This window comes from Danio rerio, chromosome 16, assembly GCF_052040795.2.
Source record: "Danio rerio strain M-AB ecotype USA chromosome 16, GRCz13ab, whole genome shotgun sequence".
Taxonomy (NCBI): Eukaryota; Metazoa; Chordata; class Actinopteri; order Cypriniformes; family Danionidae; genus Danio; species Danio rerio.
The window spans coordinates 22769922-22785368 of record NC_141036.1 but is presented as its reverse complement, the minus strand read 5'-3'; the positions used below and the strand labels follow the sequence as shown (position 1 = coordinate 22785368).

The window sequence follows — 15447 nt, the reverse complement described above, 5'->3', positions numbered from 1 at the left end:
CTGTAATTCAACAGCCTTTATTCTACGTTTTTTTCCAGCACCCCAGTTGCCGAAATAACCGCAAAATTACAGATTTTTTTTTTTTTTTTACAGTGTGGTTTGATCATTATCATCCTGCTAATGTAGATGTCGGAATGAAGCAGATATTTTGCATTTACACTGACGAAGGGCAGAGGGTTGCAAAAAATTACAGAGATTTCTGAGCTGCTGTCTGACCTTTTACTGCCTTTCTACACATCCCTTTCTTCATTTGTTCAATACTCAATACATTTCATTTTATTACACATAACTTCATTTGCAAACTAAATAGATTTGCTTAATGCTTTTTATATATGTATTTACGTAGTTGTTATCATCATCTGGTCAACAGCACGTTTAGAAATATGTTTTCTAAGGAAAATGGGGACGTGTGATCAACACATATTTCCCCCCCTCATCATGTTTGTTTATTCATCATGTCAAAATCTTCAAGGGTTTTTGTCCCCCTTCGTTAAAAATAAATAGACATGACTGTGTATAGCACTCCATACTGCTCACATTTCCCGAATTCTAAACAATTTAGGAAAAGAAAATATAAAGAGATTCATCAAAAGTCAGCTTTTCAAGCTTTTATTTGAACATCATTACAGGACAGTATCAAACATATCTGAACACTAACAGGAGATAACAACAGGACAAAACATTCAGTCTCTTTTTGTATTTGTTGTGCAATATTCGATGTTAACATCTTTCCTCTAATCGTACAAATATGAGGATAACAGTCATTTACAAGCGAAATGCACTTTTAACTCCAAAATCGGCCATAAATATAGCGAAAGGTGGCAAACTTGCTCTTTTTAACAAGAGTATATAATAAGAACATGCAGATGCACCAGGATAATAACTTCAAGACACTTATTTCCATATCTTTTCGATACAATATTTACAGGTAAGTCAGGAATATCACCCCAGTAATGTAAGCAAAGAGGTTTCTGTAGCAAATGCGTCATATAGCTTATGGAAAACTGGCTTATAGTTAGTTGATTTAAAAAAGGTAAAGGAACTCAAAGATACTTAAGCAAGATTTCACTGTGTATAACAGTAAGTAAGTGCTGTATGCTACACCTCAGGTCCTGTAAGGCTTAAAAAGCACGCCATAATAAATGCTGAGGTATGTTCAGACTGTACTTTGGCACTGGCTATAAATTGATATTTAAACTTTTTTGGGCATGAGAGTAACAGTCCAGCCTTTATCCAACAGTCTTTAAGCCTGAATAGCAGCAAAATGCTGCCCCTGCAATAGCAGACAGTACTAAATGTTCAATAACAGCGATAGAGTCTTCACATAAACTATTGTTTTTCCGACACAATCTCATTTATGCAAGTTGTATAATCTCGCTGGTACATTTCCGTACTGCTTACATACACAAAACGATGGCTAGGTTTAGCAATCTAGCATCAAGTCTATTAAAATGAACATGCGATTACACACAAAATCGTTAGCTTGTTAAACCTTTTCACATGAGGATGGTTTCTCCTCCCTGCTTTAAGATCTGTAGACCCATAACCTGAATAAACAAACCGTTTTGCGCTTTATTTCAAGACTACAAGAGGAATATGTGCACCCGACTCCACACGTGGAGATGGAGGGGTTCTGGATAAGTAATTTCCTGAGATATGATGGAAATGTTAGACTAAGTGTGACCCCTGCAAGACAAAACATTTTTACATCCTTAACTAATACTGTTAGACAGTAGTATTTGTAATATTATTATGGTTACTTTTTAAGTACATCTATGCAGCCATTAAGTAGCTTTGTTCAAAAAATAACACCCGCCATGCATCAAACTGGAGTAAAATGTGATTACGATGAACAATTACATGGATTTACTGGCCATTTGGGTCACTGCTGCGTTGCGTAAAGCCAGTAAGTTGAGTGTATGATTGGATTATGAGAGGTAGTGGTTTATTTAGGAAATCTAGTTGACATGATTTCATAATGCTTGTTATTTTGTCGCATTGCAACTTTGGCAAACACTGTACAACAACAGTACGTGAATAATGATGTGTTAATATGTAAACTAAACATTACTTTATTATAAAATAATGATGAACTAAGGTGCGCGCTAATCATGAACTAACTTTAACTATAACATGAATCACATGAGTTCATGTGTGAATATAGGCCATATTAATTATTTGTTAGTTCACAGTAACAATTTAGTACTTAAATTAAGATTTAAGTTTAAGCTAAATGCAACCAACATGATCTCATAAGCTGTTAATGTATAATTATGTCATGACTTTACTTGGAGGGCACATTACCATTAGCTCAACTCATGAACTCCTGTGTTTAAACTGTTTATGATGTTTACAGAACCCTTTTTTTTCTCATTCAGTATAAACACACTAGACAGATGTGCATAAGAAGTTCATGAGTAGTTAAGAATGGATTAATGATGATATAATTATACTTTAACATATCATGAGTTCCTGATGGTTAAATTATGCATAAACTAGTGTGATTATTAATACACTAATCAACAAACAATCAGGTACTAACAAGTTATTAAAGTGGCTGTTATTCACACTTGAATTCATGTTGTAGTTAAAGATTTGCGCATAGTTTTTGATTGGTGCATACATTAACTTATCAATAGTTCATAATAAAGTCATGTTTAGTTTACATATTAACACATCATTATTCATGTACTGTTATTTTAAGTGTTAACCGATTTTGTAATGATGTTTATTGAACGCAACAACTAAGTCTGATTCGCCAACGTATAACTCTAAAGCATCATTATCGAGCAAATTCATTCTTCTACTGCTTTTACTGAGACTGCATTTAATTGATCAAATCACATTAAAACAGATGTAAAATATTTGCTGAATTTAAAACAACTGTTTTGGTACTATTTCTATGAATATTTGTTTTCAAACATAAATAATTCGTGTGATTCTTCAAAAATCATTCTAATGTGTTTTCTAATCGAGAATCATTTCTGATTAGATAAAAAAAATTGAATGAATTGTCAGGTTTAAAAATAGTTGCACTGCTCCATTTTTATGGATAACAGATTTTACGTTATCATTCGGAAGTATATAAAATGAATATATACATTTTTAAATAATCAAGTATATATTTAATATATTAATATATTTATCAAATATATTTAATTCACTATAAATAAATAAATAAATAAATAAATAAACTGATAGTGAATATATTTAAAATATTATACATGATTTTATACAGTTGGGCCCATAAATATTGTAATTGAAATTTAGATTTAATTTGAGGGTATTTACATCCAAATCAGGTGAAAGCTGTAGGAATTACAACAGTTTGCATATGTGCCTCTCACTTGTTAAGGGTCCAAAACTAATTGGACAATTGGCTTCTAAGCTGTTCCATGTAGAGATGTGTGTTATTCCCTCATTATCCCAATTACAATGAGTGGATAACAGGTCCAGAGTTCATTTCAAGTGTGCTATTTGCATTTGGAATCTGTTACTGTCAACTCTCAAGATGAGATCCAAAGAGTTTTCACTATCAGTCAAGCAAGCCATCATTAGGCTGAAAAAAAACTAAACAAACTCATTAGAGACATAGCAAAAAAATTAGCCATGACCAAAACTGTTTGGACCCTTCTTAAAAAGAAAGAGCACACCAGTGAGCTCAAAAACACCAAAAGACTCGAAGACCATGGAAAACAACTGTGGTGGACAACCAATGAATTCTTTCCCTGGTAAAGAAAACACCCTACACAACATTTGACCAGATCAAGAACACTCTCCAAGAGGTAGGTGTATGTGTGTCAAAGTCAACATGTAGTCAAGAGAAGACTACGCCAGACTGAACACAGATGGTTCACCACAAGATGTAAACCACTGTTGAGCCTCAAAAACAGCAAGGCCAGATTAGAGTTCTAAAGAAGTCTTCACAGTTCGGGACAGATTAGTTCGAGATCAACTTGTACCAGAGTTATGGGATGAGAAAAGTATGGAGAAGGAAAGAACTGCTCATGATCCTAAGCAGTGAAGCATGGTGGTAGTAGTGACATGGCGTGGGCATGTATGGCTGTCAATGGAACTGGTTCTCTTACATTTATTGATGATGTGACTGCTGATAAAAGCAGCAGGATGAATTTTGAAGTGTTTCAGGCAATATTTTTTGCTCATATTAAGCCAAATGCTTTAGAACTCATTGCATGGCGCTTCACAGTGCAAATGGAAAATGACTCAAAGCATACTGCAAAAGCAACCAAATAGTGCAATGTTATGCAATGACCAAGGCAATCCCCTAATGTGAATCCTACTGAGCAAGCAATTCACTTGCTGAAGACAAACTGAAGGGAAAATTGCCCAAGAACAAACAGGAACTGAAGACAATTTTAGTAGAATCCTGGTAGAGCACCAGCAGGAATAAACCCAGCATCTGATTATGTCAAAGTGTTCCAGACTTCAGGCTGTAATTGACAGCAAAGGATTTGCAACCAAGTAATAAAAAGTTAAAGTTTGATTTATGATTATTATTCTGTCCAATTACTTTTGCACCCTTAACAAGTTTTGATTTGGATGTAAATATCCCAAATTAAAGCTGACAGTCTGCAGTTGAAGGACATCTTGTTTGTTTCATTTCAAACCTCTTGTGTTAGTGTACAGAGCCAAAAATGCTAGAAATGTGTTGATGTCCAAATATTTATGGACCTAACTGTATCTATAAAACTGTTTTTATTTTGAACTTTCTATTGTACAAATCTCCTAAAAAAAGTATATTGTGTCAAACTTATGACATAAAATGTGAAAAAAAAAAATCTCTTTTGACAATAATAAGAACCGCTACCAATGCTTGATCATGATGGAGCAACAAATGATCACTTTAGAATGACTTCAGAAAGATCACGTGGCACTGAGGCGGTTGGGGTTTTGAAGATTCAACTTCACCATAACAGAAATAAAATAACATTTAAAAATATATTCATAGAGAAAGTACTACTAGTATTTCCTGACGTTTTGTTTCATAATTACTAGAAATGTTTGTTTCAATGCTCGCAATTAGAGCTGCACAATATATCGTTTCAGCATCGATATCGCAATGCAATCATTCGCAATAGTCACATCGCGAGCATGCGTAATCTTGAGCCTAGATTATAGTTGATCATTTCGTGAGTGTTTCTTGAGGCCTCTGACTTTCTGGGGGTTTTAAAAGCATTCAGACCTAAGAAATTGTTCTGTACTGTTGTAACAAATTATTAACAATTAAATTATTTATAAAACAAAGACTATGCGGTATCCTTTTTACATTTGATTATCCAGTTACTGTACACCAAAATACAGTTTGACTCATTGGATAACAATCAAACGCCATTTATTTTATAGGTATGTTTTTCTTTATTAAATTTACCTACGCTTGTAGACTGTTTCTTATATTTAATCCACATGTACAGAATCGTCCCAATCTAAAATGGTTAATTATTTCCAAATAGTTATTCAACTCATGTAATGGAATTCCATTCATATCGCAATATATATCGCAGAATAAAAAAAATATTGAAATGTTTGATTTTGCCAAAGTTGTGCAGCCCTACTTGCAATAAACGTTTCAATAACAACTGAAATCATTTTGCTTGATTTTAAGAGCCAACAGCTTTTCCCCCTCCAGTTTATTTCTCAGTTTACGAATGATGGAGCTGTATGACAATAAGCTAATTTTGGACCCAGTTTTCCAAAACTGTACTACCCCTAACATACATCTTTGATATTTAAGAGAAGATACACTTTTAGGTTTCATCCGAGCCTAAGTCTAAAATCTTATACTATTCTTCAAGATGTAAAGCTGCTATTGTTTTATTTTCTCAGTAATGATCTCTGCTGCCGTCTTCAGTAATCTCAGCCCCATGCTTAATATTATAGTAACACATCACATTCCACAAACAGAGCACCAAGGTGGACCAGGAGAAAATGTCTTCCCTCTGAAACAGTACACAGTACTTTGAGGTAATGAGGAGTCCTTCAACCATCTCCACGAGACACCCGCCTCTCCCGTTTACAACCACATTGGCCCAAATTGTCTCGCCGGTGCAGAGCGGCAGACAACAGAGGCTGAATGAATGGAGAAATGCATCCTAGTAGAGTTTCTAGGAGCCCACGCCGACCCGTGGCTCCTTTCCCAAATGAGCTACAGTACATGGCTTCTTAGCTAATGTGTGTGTGTGTGTAATGATCCCCCTCAATGTTTTCGCCTCTGATTTTTTCTGCTGAATCCAAAGTTTTCAGTGTTGTTGTTTATATGGATCTCGCCAGTTGAAACAATACATCGCCTTTTTGTGTCCTCATGTGAAATACTTGCAGTTTGTTGAGTCTATGAAACAGTCAGCAGTGCACTTGAGGTGCCCATAGGATCTGTGGACAGGAAGAATTAGACATTTTTTATTTGGAGATTTTGCACAAAATTAGTTTTTTTTATAGAATTTAGGTTTTTATAAAGTATTGACTAATAATTGGTATTGAAAGTAGTTAATGATCAGGGCCAATTTTATCCTGTCAATCAAAGAGTGAAAGACCTTGAATTCATGCTTATTAAACAGGAGATAATCTTGTATTGATATTTTTGATATATTATTATTATTATTATTATTATTATTATTATTATTATTATTATTATTAATCAAAGTGTTTGCTGGTTAAAAGAACACATTTTTGGAAAAAGGCTTATTTTACAAGTCAAAAACCATTCAGCCAATCACTTGGCCTGGTATTTTTGGCTTTGACCTAAAAAAAAACAGCAACTTTCATTTTTCATCAGTCTTAGTACACAATGTTAATATGCTAATAGTCTAATCCAATTAAATGATTTATGCTAAGCTAACGTAAGCATGCTATTGCCAGACCCTGAGATCGGCTGTATAGATTTAAAAATAGTAAAACTCAACTGTTTAACTCTTGGGGACTTGTAAAATAAGCCTATTTCCAGAAAGAAAAAAAGTGGAGTGTTCCTTGCTAACTTTTGCTAGTTTTGTTGGCTTGTGTGGAGTGTTTGAATAATTTTAGTGCAACTACTGTAGCGTCAACTTATTTGTTAGAATACATAACTTTGTGAGTTTTCAATTATTGAGAGTTTAAATCTGTACTTTTATATTCATCATAAAATTTTTTTCTTACCCAGGCAAAAAGGATCTGCATGTGTGAAAGCCAAAGTCCTTTCCATCACACTCTTCAGCCTCTTCGTAGCGATATCCATCCCCACAATATGCAAGTTTGCATTCTGAGAAGGAGAGGGAAATGTATGTGAAATGTACAGTTAAAACAAAAACACAGCTCTGGCTACTAGAATATATTCTAAATATGCATTCTTAATTTACCAACAGCCACCTTAAAAACTAAAGCAGTAAAAAGATGATAATCAGTAAGTTGCTCTTCCACAAACTGAGGTAAACGCTTGTATTGTGCCGTACACACAAATACAAAACACCAGGCTTTTATATAAGAGATAAAACCATGCATTAGTAGAATACATTTTAGCCATAATCTAATAGTGTGAAATACTTTTACTTGGTATGTTTTTAAGGCCGGCTTCTGTAAAATTTAAACTATTTGGGCACAAGAAATGATCAAGTTTGCTGCTTTTACAAAGATGAATTGTGTTTAATTATTTATAAAACGAAGACTATCCAGTATCCAGCTTTATTTTAGATATGATAAATTAATGTAATGTTAGATTCCACCGAAAACCTTAAAGTGCTGTTAGTTTCATTTTATCTTTATGCTGTTGTTCATAATCTTCGTAATTCATTCGCTATTTAATTTTTAATTAGGCCTACATTTTTAGGATATTTTACACAGTTGCACTTACCGACAAAAATAACCACGATTAATGTAAAATTAATACTTATTTCCAAACAGCTACTTAAGTCATATTGTGAAACTATATTCATATGGTAGAAATACAAAATATTGCAATGTCAGTTTCTTCCAATATTGTGCAGCCCTACCATACATACTAGAACAGTACTAGTAGCTCTTAACCTGTACTTTGTACAGCAATTAACATCACCCTTTTGGTCACACTTTTTTTTTTTGATAGACTGTTTGCTGAATTTAGGTTACATTGCATCTACATGCCAACTAATTCTCATCAGATTAGACTGTTAGGTTGGGGTTAGGGTTAGTGTAAGTTGACATGTAATTGCAAAGTTTCTTATAGTCAGTTTCTTATAGTCAGTTAAATGTCTGTTGAAGGAGCAGTAGCAACATATATTATTTACTACAGTCTACAGACTACAGACAGTCTACTAATACTCAAATGGACCATCAAAATAAAGTGTTAGCTCATTTTTTTTAAACAACAAACTGTCAATAATAGTCATTTTGTTGAACATCAGAGTTATATTTTACATCATGGTTTTTGGAGCAGAGATCAAGGTCATAAAGTGCAATTCTAAAGCTTGAATAGTAGGCAAAACATCCACGAATAATGAACTCCTGACTGTTTCTAAAAAAATCAAACAGATACATGAATCTAATAAAATGTGAATACTATAACTAAGAAACAAGAATCTTTTAACCATCAACTGTGCACTATAATACTCATAATTCCAGGAATTGCTGTGATTTCTTTCTTGTTTTGGTATTAACACATTTTTCCATTGAATTTATGAATAAATAGACACAGTGTGTTGATCAGCATAAAATAAATGACCTACTGTCCATTATTTAGTTTTTAACATGGTTGACAATAAAAATAAAATAAAGTTAAATGCAAAAAATAGAGATTAAACTGATTTAAATTGGATCATTGAATTAAATGAGAAGAAAGAGCCCACAGAGCGATATGAGAGATGTAAACCTAGTGCAGCTATGCATGAAATTGAATGCCTGGGATAACAGCCAGTCATACAGTTCAGAAAAATATTTGACCGCAGAATGCAGTGATCGACCAATAAGAGATGGGCAGCGTGTAATGAATTAGGAGAGCATATGTTTGGGTGTTATTCTCAGCTTCACTTGCTATACGGGAATACGATTATTCTTCCATTCCCATTTTAGAAAACACTCTTGCATTAAACTGCATTACAGCGTGTTGTTGGGAATAAGCTGTCATCTGGAACACCGTCGTTTTCAACTTGATACTTACTGACACAGCCATCTGTGACCACCTTATTTCCGTCATCACACTCCTCTCCGTTTTCAACTTGCACAATGCTGTCTCCGCAGAATCCCTCCGGATCAGGATCGCTCTCCATCGACTGGAACGGTGTTAACTGCAATCACACAGACTTTTACAGTGCTTGCAGACTAAAATCACCACACACGTAAAACTATTAAGACAATCTGTGCTCGAATTGGGTGGTTGGCACATGTTTTAAAATGCATTGTAAATTGAGTACTTAAAAATGTTTACGGTTTTACAACCGCATTAGAAATATTATATGGAAAATTTGAAATTTATTTTATTCATCAAAATTTATGCACAATCAATCTTACTTTTAGAAAAAAAAGTATTTATGTTACACACTGGCATGAATTAAATTAAATTAAATAACATTTAAGTTAAAGGAGTAGTCCACTACAATATCATATTTTAAACTTTAGTTGATGTGTAATGTGGCTGTTTGAACATAAACAACATCTCTAAATGTAATATGATCAAAGTTCAATGCAAAGGGAGACATTGGCTTTTACAGGGTTAGCTTTGTGAAGCCTACAGTGAACGAAGTTTGAGGATTACAAAAAAAATAAATCCAAGTTATTGAGATCACAAATGCTTCAGGTTACGCACATTTACCACACGCACACAACCGGCACAGCAATTAGGCGTAGCCAGGTGCACAGTAATGTTATAGCAGTACTTGAAAGTGTTTTTATTTGCTAAAATTGATCTATTACAATGCATAGTTTCTAGCGTTACCTGTATGTTGTTGCGAGGACATAAACAAGGATGTAAACAACGGGAAATGCTGTTTGGCACTGTTAACAATTTAGCTACAAATTCTTACTTATCCGTCAAACCACTCTAAACACCCACAATCTTCAGCAGCGCTGCAATGTGTTCCTATGCAGACGCTTTCCCTGCATTCTACATCTCAAATAATAAACGCGCAAAAGATATGTGAGCCTTTCATATGTCTTACTGATGCTTATCCTGAATACATGTGAAAGACACTTGTCAGATGTTATTATAGAGAGCAGGCGTGAGGTTCAACTGTGTCCTCTTCATTTTCTGTCTGATTCAGACACAAACTGATAAGGCTAACAGTAACACCTACTCTGACTGACAGTATTTACAGAGCAGAGGCAAAGCATGTGCTTGTAATGGCGTGGCGCTTTCCCTGGTGATGTGGAGCCGATCCACAAGTCACAACACATTATTTTAGCTGATCAATCAGAGCCTCTTGAGGGTGGGCATTTCAAAAGAACTAAAAAGTATGGCCATCGTTTTTATTTTAGCTGAGTAGCTGTAAATGAAGAGTTCAGATGCAAAAACCTTTAAATGCCACGTGGAATTTTCTCCTAAAATTAGCTTTTCTGAGCCTCCTATGTTTATGTTCAAGTATTTTACTTTAGGCAATAAAAATCTGTCACTAAAAGTAAAATTTCTGAGCCTACATACAAGAGTCTGAGAAAAAAAGCTAATTTTTGAAGAAAGTATCAAAAAACATTTAGAGGTTTTGCATCTAGACTCTTTATATAATCAAACATATATGAAAAACTACTGTGGAAGCCCCAGTATAATAAATGGACTAAGCCGAAAAAGAAAATGAATGAATGAATCAATAAATTAACTTACTGCAAACAGATTTTTGTGATTAAATCTTTAAATTAATTTAAAATAATTAAAAATGTACAAATTGGATCTGATTTTACCTAAATATGCATTTATTTAAACGTTTGTTTGATTTTAACATACAACTGAAAAATGTTTGAATAAACTAGTAAATTTTTAGAACAAAATTAGTAAAGAAAAATTTATAAAAACAAAAATAATGACTTTATATAGCACCTCAATATATAAATACATTTGAGTACTATTGAACCCTTGAACTTGCCAGTGATAACACTATTCTCCATTGGTTGAGCTGCAAAAAACACTGATGAAAGCAAAACTTGTGGCTGTGTCATATGCCAACTACCCATATATAAAGTGTCTTTTGTTTACAGACGTGCACCTGAATTGGCATCCAGCCGCCAGTGTCTTTGAAGTAAAGTGACCTCTGATCTTTACGAAAGGCCAACGCGTTTTCAGTCTGGACACGGTTCAGCTCCTGTTCATTATTCACCACAAATATCTGCAACACAGAAGCAAAATCTCATCAAATGCCTCAACGTGGACTGTCAAAATTAATTACGGTTTCAAAAAAAAATTTTGTTTCATATCATCCAGCAAGAATCAACACAGAAAAGCCCACATGTACATATCTGGAAAAATCAGAAAATGTAAAAAAAAAAAAAATAGCTAGTGTACTGCTATAATTTTATAGCAGTTACTGTACCAAAGAGGCATCGTAAACTGTGGGGTAGCACAGGGCTCAGTTCCTAGTGCCCTGCTTTTTACACTGCATTTACTGAAATTCTGTTATCTGACCTTAATGATTAGGCTCAGTTTGTAATATTGACTTACTGCAGGCACTCTGGGATAGATACTCCAGTGCAGGTGGTCCAAAGAGGGGTTGGCTGGGACATTACAGCTACAGCGACCCGGACTACCTTGTTGTCCTTTGTCTCCTTTTTGTCCGACCATATACAGTCCTGAAGGACAGATAAACAAAATAAATGTCACCACATGTGATTTCAAGTAATGGAATGAGTTTAAGAGCTACTAAACCTGGCCCTCATCTATCACGAAGAGAGAGCAATTGAGTTAATATGCACAGAAACCAAAACAAGACAGCAGCTGTCCTTTGAATAAAGTGATGACATAATGTTTGTAATTCTGCAAGAAGCTTGGCAGATCTGTCCGTCAGTTAAGGGCATGATGTCATGACTTCAGTCTCCTTCAGGGCTCCTGTTTCAATCTAAGATCAGGTTGCTTCTGAAGCTAAATAGACCAGTAGTGGGATTTCCTACAGTGATTTAAGATCCATGTGCTTCACCTTCTGTGAACGTCAATGGCTAATGCTGCAATAACACCATGTGATCCTAAACAAATGCAACAGATTTAAAGAAATATATAAAAAATGTGTATTAATCTTTGTTTTTTTTTTTGTAAATAATAATGGACATTAATCAAATCTAACTACAATTAAATAATTCTTATGGAATTATTTTTATTAATCTATGATGTATTTAATGTATAAAAAATAGAGCAAAGCCTTTTAATTACTAACAAATAAAAAAGGGCCAGGACACGGAGGCAGCAGTCTCAGCAGGGAACCCTGAATTTCCATCTGTGACACTGCTGCCAGCTCCTTCAGGAGATTCCAAAGCAATGCCAGGCAAGCCGAGAGACATAGTCTCTCCAGCGTGTCTTGGGTCCTTTATAGGGTCTCCTCCTGGTGGGACAAGCCCAGAACACCTCTGCAGTTAGGCATTCAGGAGTCATCTGAACAGATGCCTTAAGCACCTCAACTGGTTTCTTTCGATGTGGAGGAGCAGTGTCTCTACTCTGAGTTCCTCCCGGGTGACAGAGCTACTTACCCTATCTTGGAGGGTGCACCCTGGCACAGAGATTGTTTCTTTTCAGGCATTCCATAAAGTTTATTACCATACACTCTCAGAAAAATAGGTACACGGTGGTACAAATAATGTTCCTTGAGGAACAGTTTTGTACCTTTCTAAAAGTTATCTTATATGGTACAAAAAAGACCTCTTATGAAACTGTTTTGCACTTTTTATGGTACAACTAAAATGAAAGTACATAATTTTTCTCATAAAAAAGGTACATAAGTGTTAGACACCTTCTTTATTACAATATCTGTGAAAATAAATATTACTGGAAAGGCAAACTGATTTATGAATGATTTCCATATTAAAACTTGAATTATCATTTAAAAGCATGTTTAAAGAAACTCATAACCATTAATTATTAGGTTCTATAATACAATAATACAAAACAACTTGTAAAACAAATTTTCATGTGAAGCAACACACCCCTAAAACAGCGACCTGTTTACATGCCTCCAAAATTATACTTTTTAACATATTATAATAAAAAATCTGAACTGTGTTTTGACCTGAACTTAAACTGGCACACTCAGAACAACCATAATATTAATATTAAATCTTAAAAAAAAATGGGTAATTAAATAAATGTTTGGTAAACATTTTTGACACTGTTAAGATACAAATTGTATTGTCACTGTAGCGGTAACTTCATGGATCAGATGTGTCCCTTTGATGAAGACACATTTATTGTATCTGCAGGTTTTAAAAACCAAAGGTACATTCTGCTTTCCCATGATACAAATCATGTCCCTAAAGGTACAAACTGCAATGGTACAAATTTGTCTCTTTGTCTTGAGGTACATTTATGTTCGATAAAAAGGTACTGGCCCAGTGACAAGGGTTTGTACCTTCTTTGGTACAACTTTGTACCATTTTTTCTGAGAGTGTAGGAACATATATTGATTGTGATTGACTGAAACCTTTGCCTTTTGCTTTGCCGAACAGACCATTACATGGACCAAATTACTGCTGCTGCTGTACCAATCTATCCATCTCATATTCTATCAAAATACGGAGCACTCACACTTGTCAGTTAAACCAGGAAACGTGCCTGGGCATGGTTTGGACAGCATAGTGTGAGTAAGCCCTAACTCTTACCAATATGCATCTGAAAGTTTGACGTGTAGCAAACAGCCAATTACACGACACATGACATGATCATCTTGAGTCATTTTTCACAAAGAAGTGTAATTCACTTTTCTTTTGAAGATTTAAAGATATCAATGTAAGGAATTGGATGATTTTAAATACCTTTACAAGGCAGAAATAAACACTTGATTGTTTGAGAAGACATCTTGGAGAAAATATTATCAAATCAATGCAAATGTAGGTTCATAAAAAGCTTAACAACTGTCATGTTAAAAGCATGATATAAATGTCATTAAAGCAGCTATAAATGTTCATTAATTCATTTTCTTTTCAGCTTAGTCCCTTTATTACTGAGGGGTCGCCACAGCAGAATAAATCACCAATTTATCAGATTTAGCAGATGCCATTCTAGCCGCAATCCAACACTGGTAAACACCCATACATTCTTGCATTCACACACATACACTATGGTTAATTTAGTTGATTCAATTCACTTGTACCACATGTCTTTGGACTGTGGGAGGAAACCGGAGCACCCGGAGGAAACCCATGCAAACACGGGGCTTGAACCAGCAATCTTCTTGCTGTGAGGAGATCGTAATATATTTTTTATTTATATTATTAATATTAACTGACAATTCAAAGCTATTTGAATCTGTAAAAAAATATTAATAATTCATATAAAATATATAAAATAAATCATATAAAATAAATCAATTATTTGCAACAATGTACAAATTTGACTAACAAATGTTTTTAGTGTAAAAGGTATTAATTGGAGCAAAAAAGTTCCAGTACAGGGACTGGAAGTGGCTTTGTTTCATAATGTAACATTTCTCACAGCTGATTGGTAGAGTTTAGGTTTGTGATCGGTAACCCAGAATGATTCAGTTACTGTAGTATTGTTTAGTTATTTTACCATGCACAGCATGTTTGTTCAAATTAATGCACCTTTTATGAGACTTTTAAATACTGTTCTTAAAACTAACATTTTAAATACGAGTTATATGCAGAATGTCACAAATGTATTAGGACAGGCATTAAGAAATTCCTTCCACATAGGTCATACAAGACTTGAGTTTTGTTAGTACTTGTAGTTTATATATTGTATTTATTTTACCTGAGGCGGACACTCCAGGAGGGCCAGGATGACCAGGGGCCCCAGGAGGGCCTCCAGGTCCCATGGGTCCAATTGCACCAGTGTCACCTTTTGACCCCTAAACCAGAAATCAATAATAACAGTTGTTTATTTCCAATGCATTTGCACTGTGTTCATGGTGCTGTTAAGTGTGTGAGGACGGACCACCTGCTTTCCTCTTTTTCCTGGGCGGCCAGTGGGTCCCCTGTTTCCCGAGCTTCCAGGTTCTCCTTTAGGGCCCATTTCACCCTGAGAAATTATTTTACATTGAAAACCAAAATTAGAGATTAATCTACAATTTAAACTTGGGTAAAGAATTAGCAGTGTGAAACATGCGTGTTGAATGTTTCTAATTTGAGAGTTTATTATATTAATATGTGAATGTGCAAATTTGTTAATGTTGTAAATTAACAAATAACAAATACTTAAACTACTGTAAGTAGTTTTTCTGAGAAATTGTAATTAGTTAATAGTTTTAAAAATGTGTGCTTTTTACTTTCCTTTGAGTACATTTTTAGTAGTATTTTTATTCCACTACTTTCCTTCAACCTGCAGTCACTACTTTATTATTTCCT

General features: G+C 34.5%; 1 protein-coding gene across 2 annotated transcripts in view; it reads right to left on the bottom strand.

The window, feature by feature from the left end:
- Positions 1 to 5782: 5782 nt before the first annotated feature.
- colq (collagen-like tail subunit (single strand of homotrimer) of asymmetric acetylcholinesterase) overlaps positions 5783 to 15447 on the bottom strand; it is a 36382-nt gene continuing 26717 nt past the window's right edge. For both annotated transcript variants that reach the window (XM_087286903.1, XM_087286904.1), the window contains 7 exons: positions 15041 to 15121; positions 14855 to 14951; positions 11603 to 11730; positions 11151 to 11270; positions 9119 to 9245; positions 7147 to 7249; positions 5783 to 6387 (listed from right to left, as the gene is read on the bottom strand). In XM_087286903.1, coding sequence (XP_087143029.1) covers positions 6318 to 6387; positions 7147 to 7249; positions 9119 to 9245; positions 11151 to 11270; positions 11603 to 11730; positions 14855 to 14951; positions 15041 to 15121 — 726 coding nt within the window. In that variant the 3' untranslated portion in view covers positions 5783 to 6317. The remainder of the gene's footprint in view (positions 6388 to 7146; positions 7250 to 9118; positions 9246 to 11150; positions 11271 to 11602; positions 11731 to 14854; positions 14952 to 15040; positions 15122 to 15447) is intronic.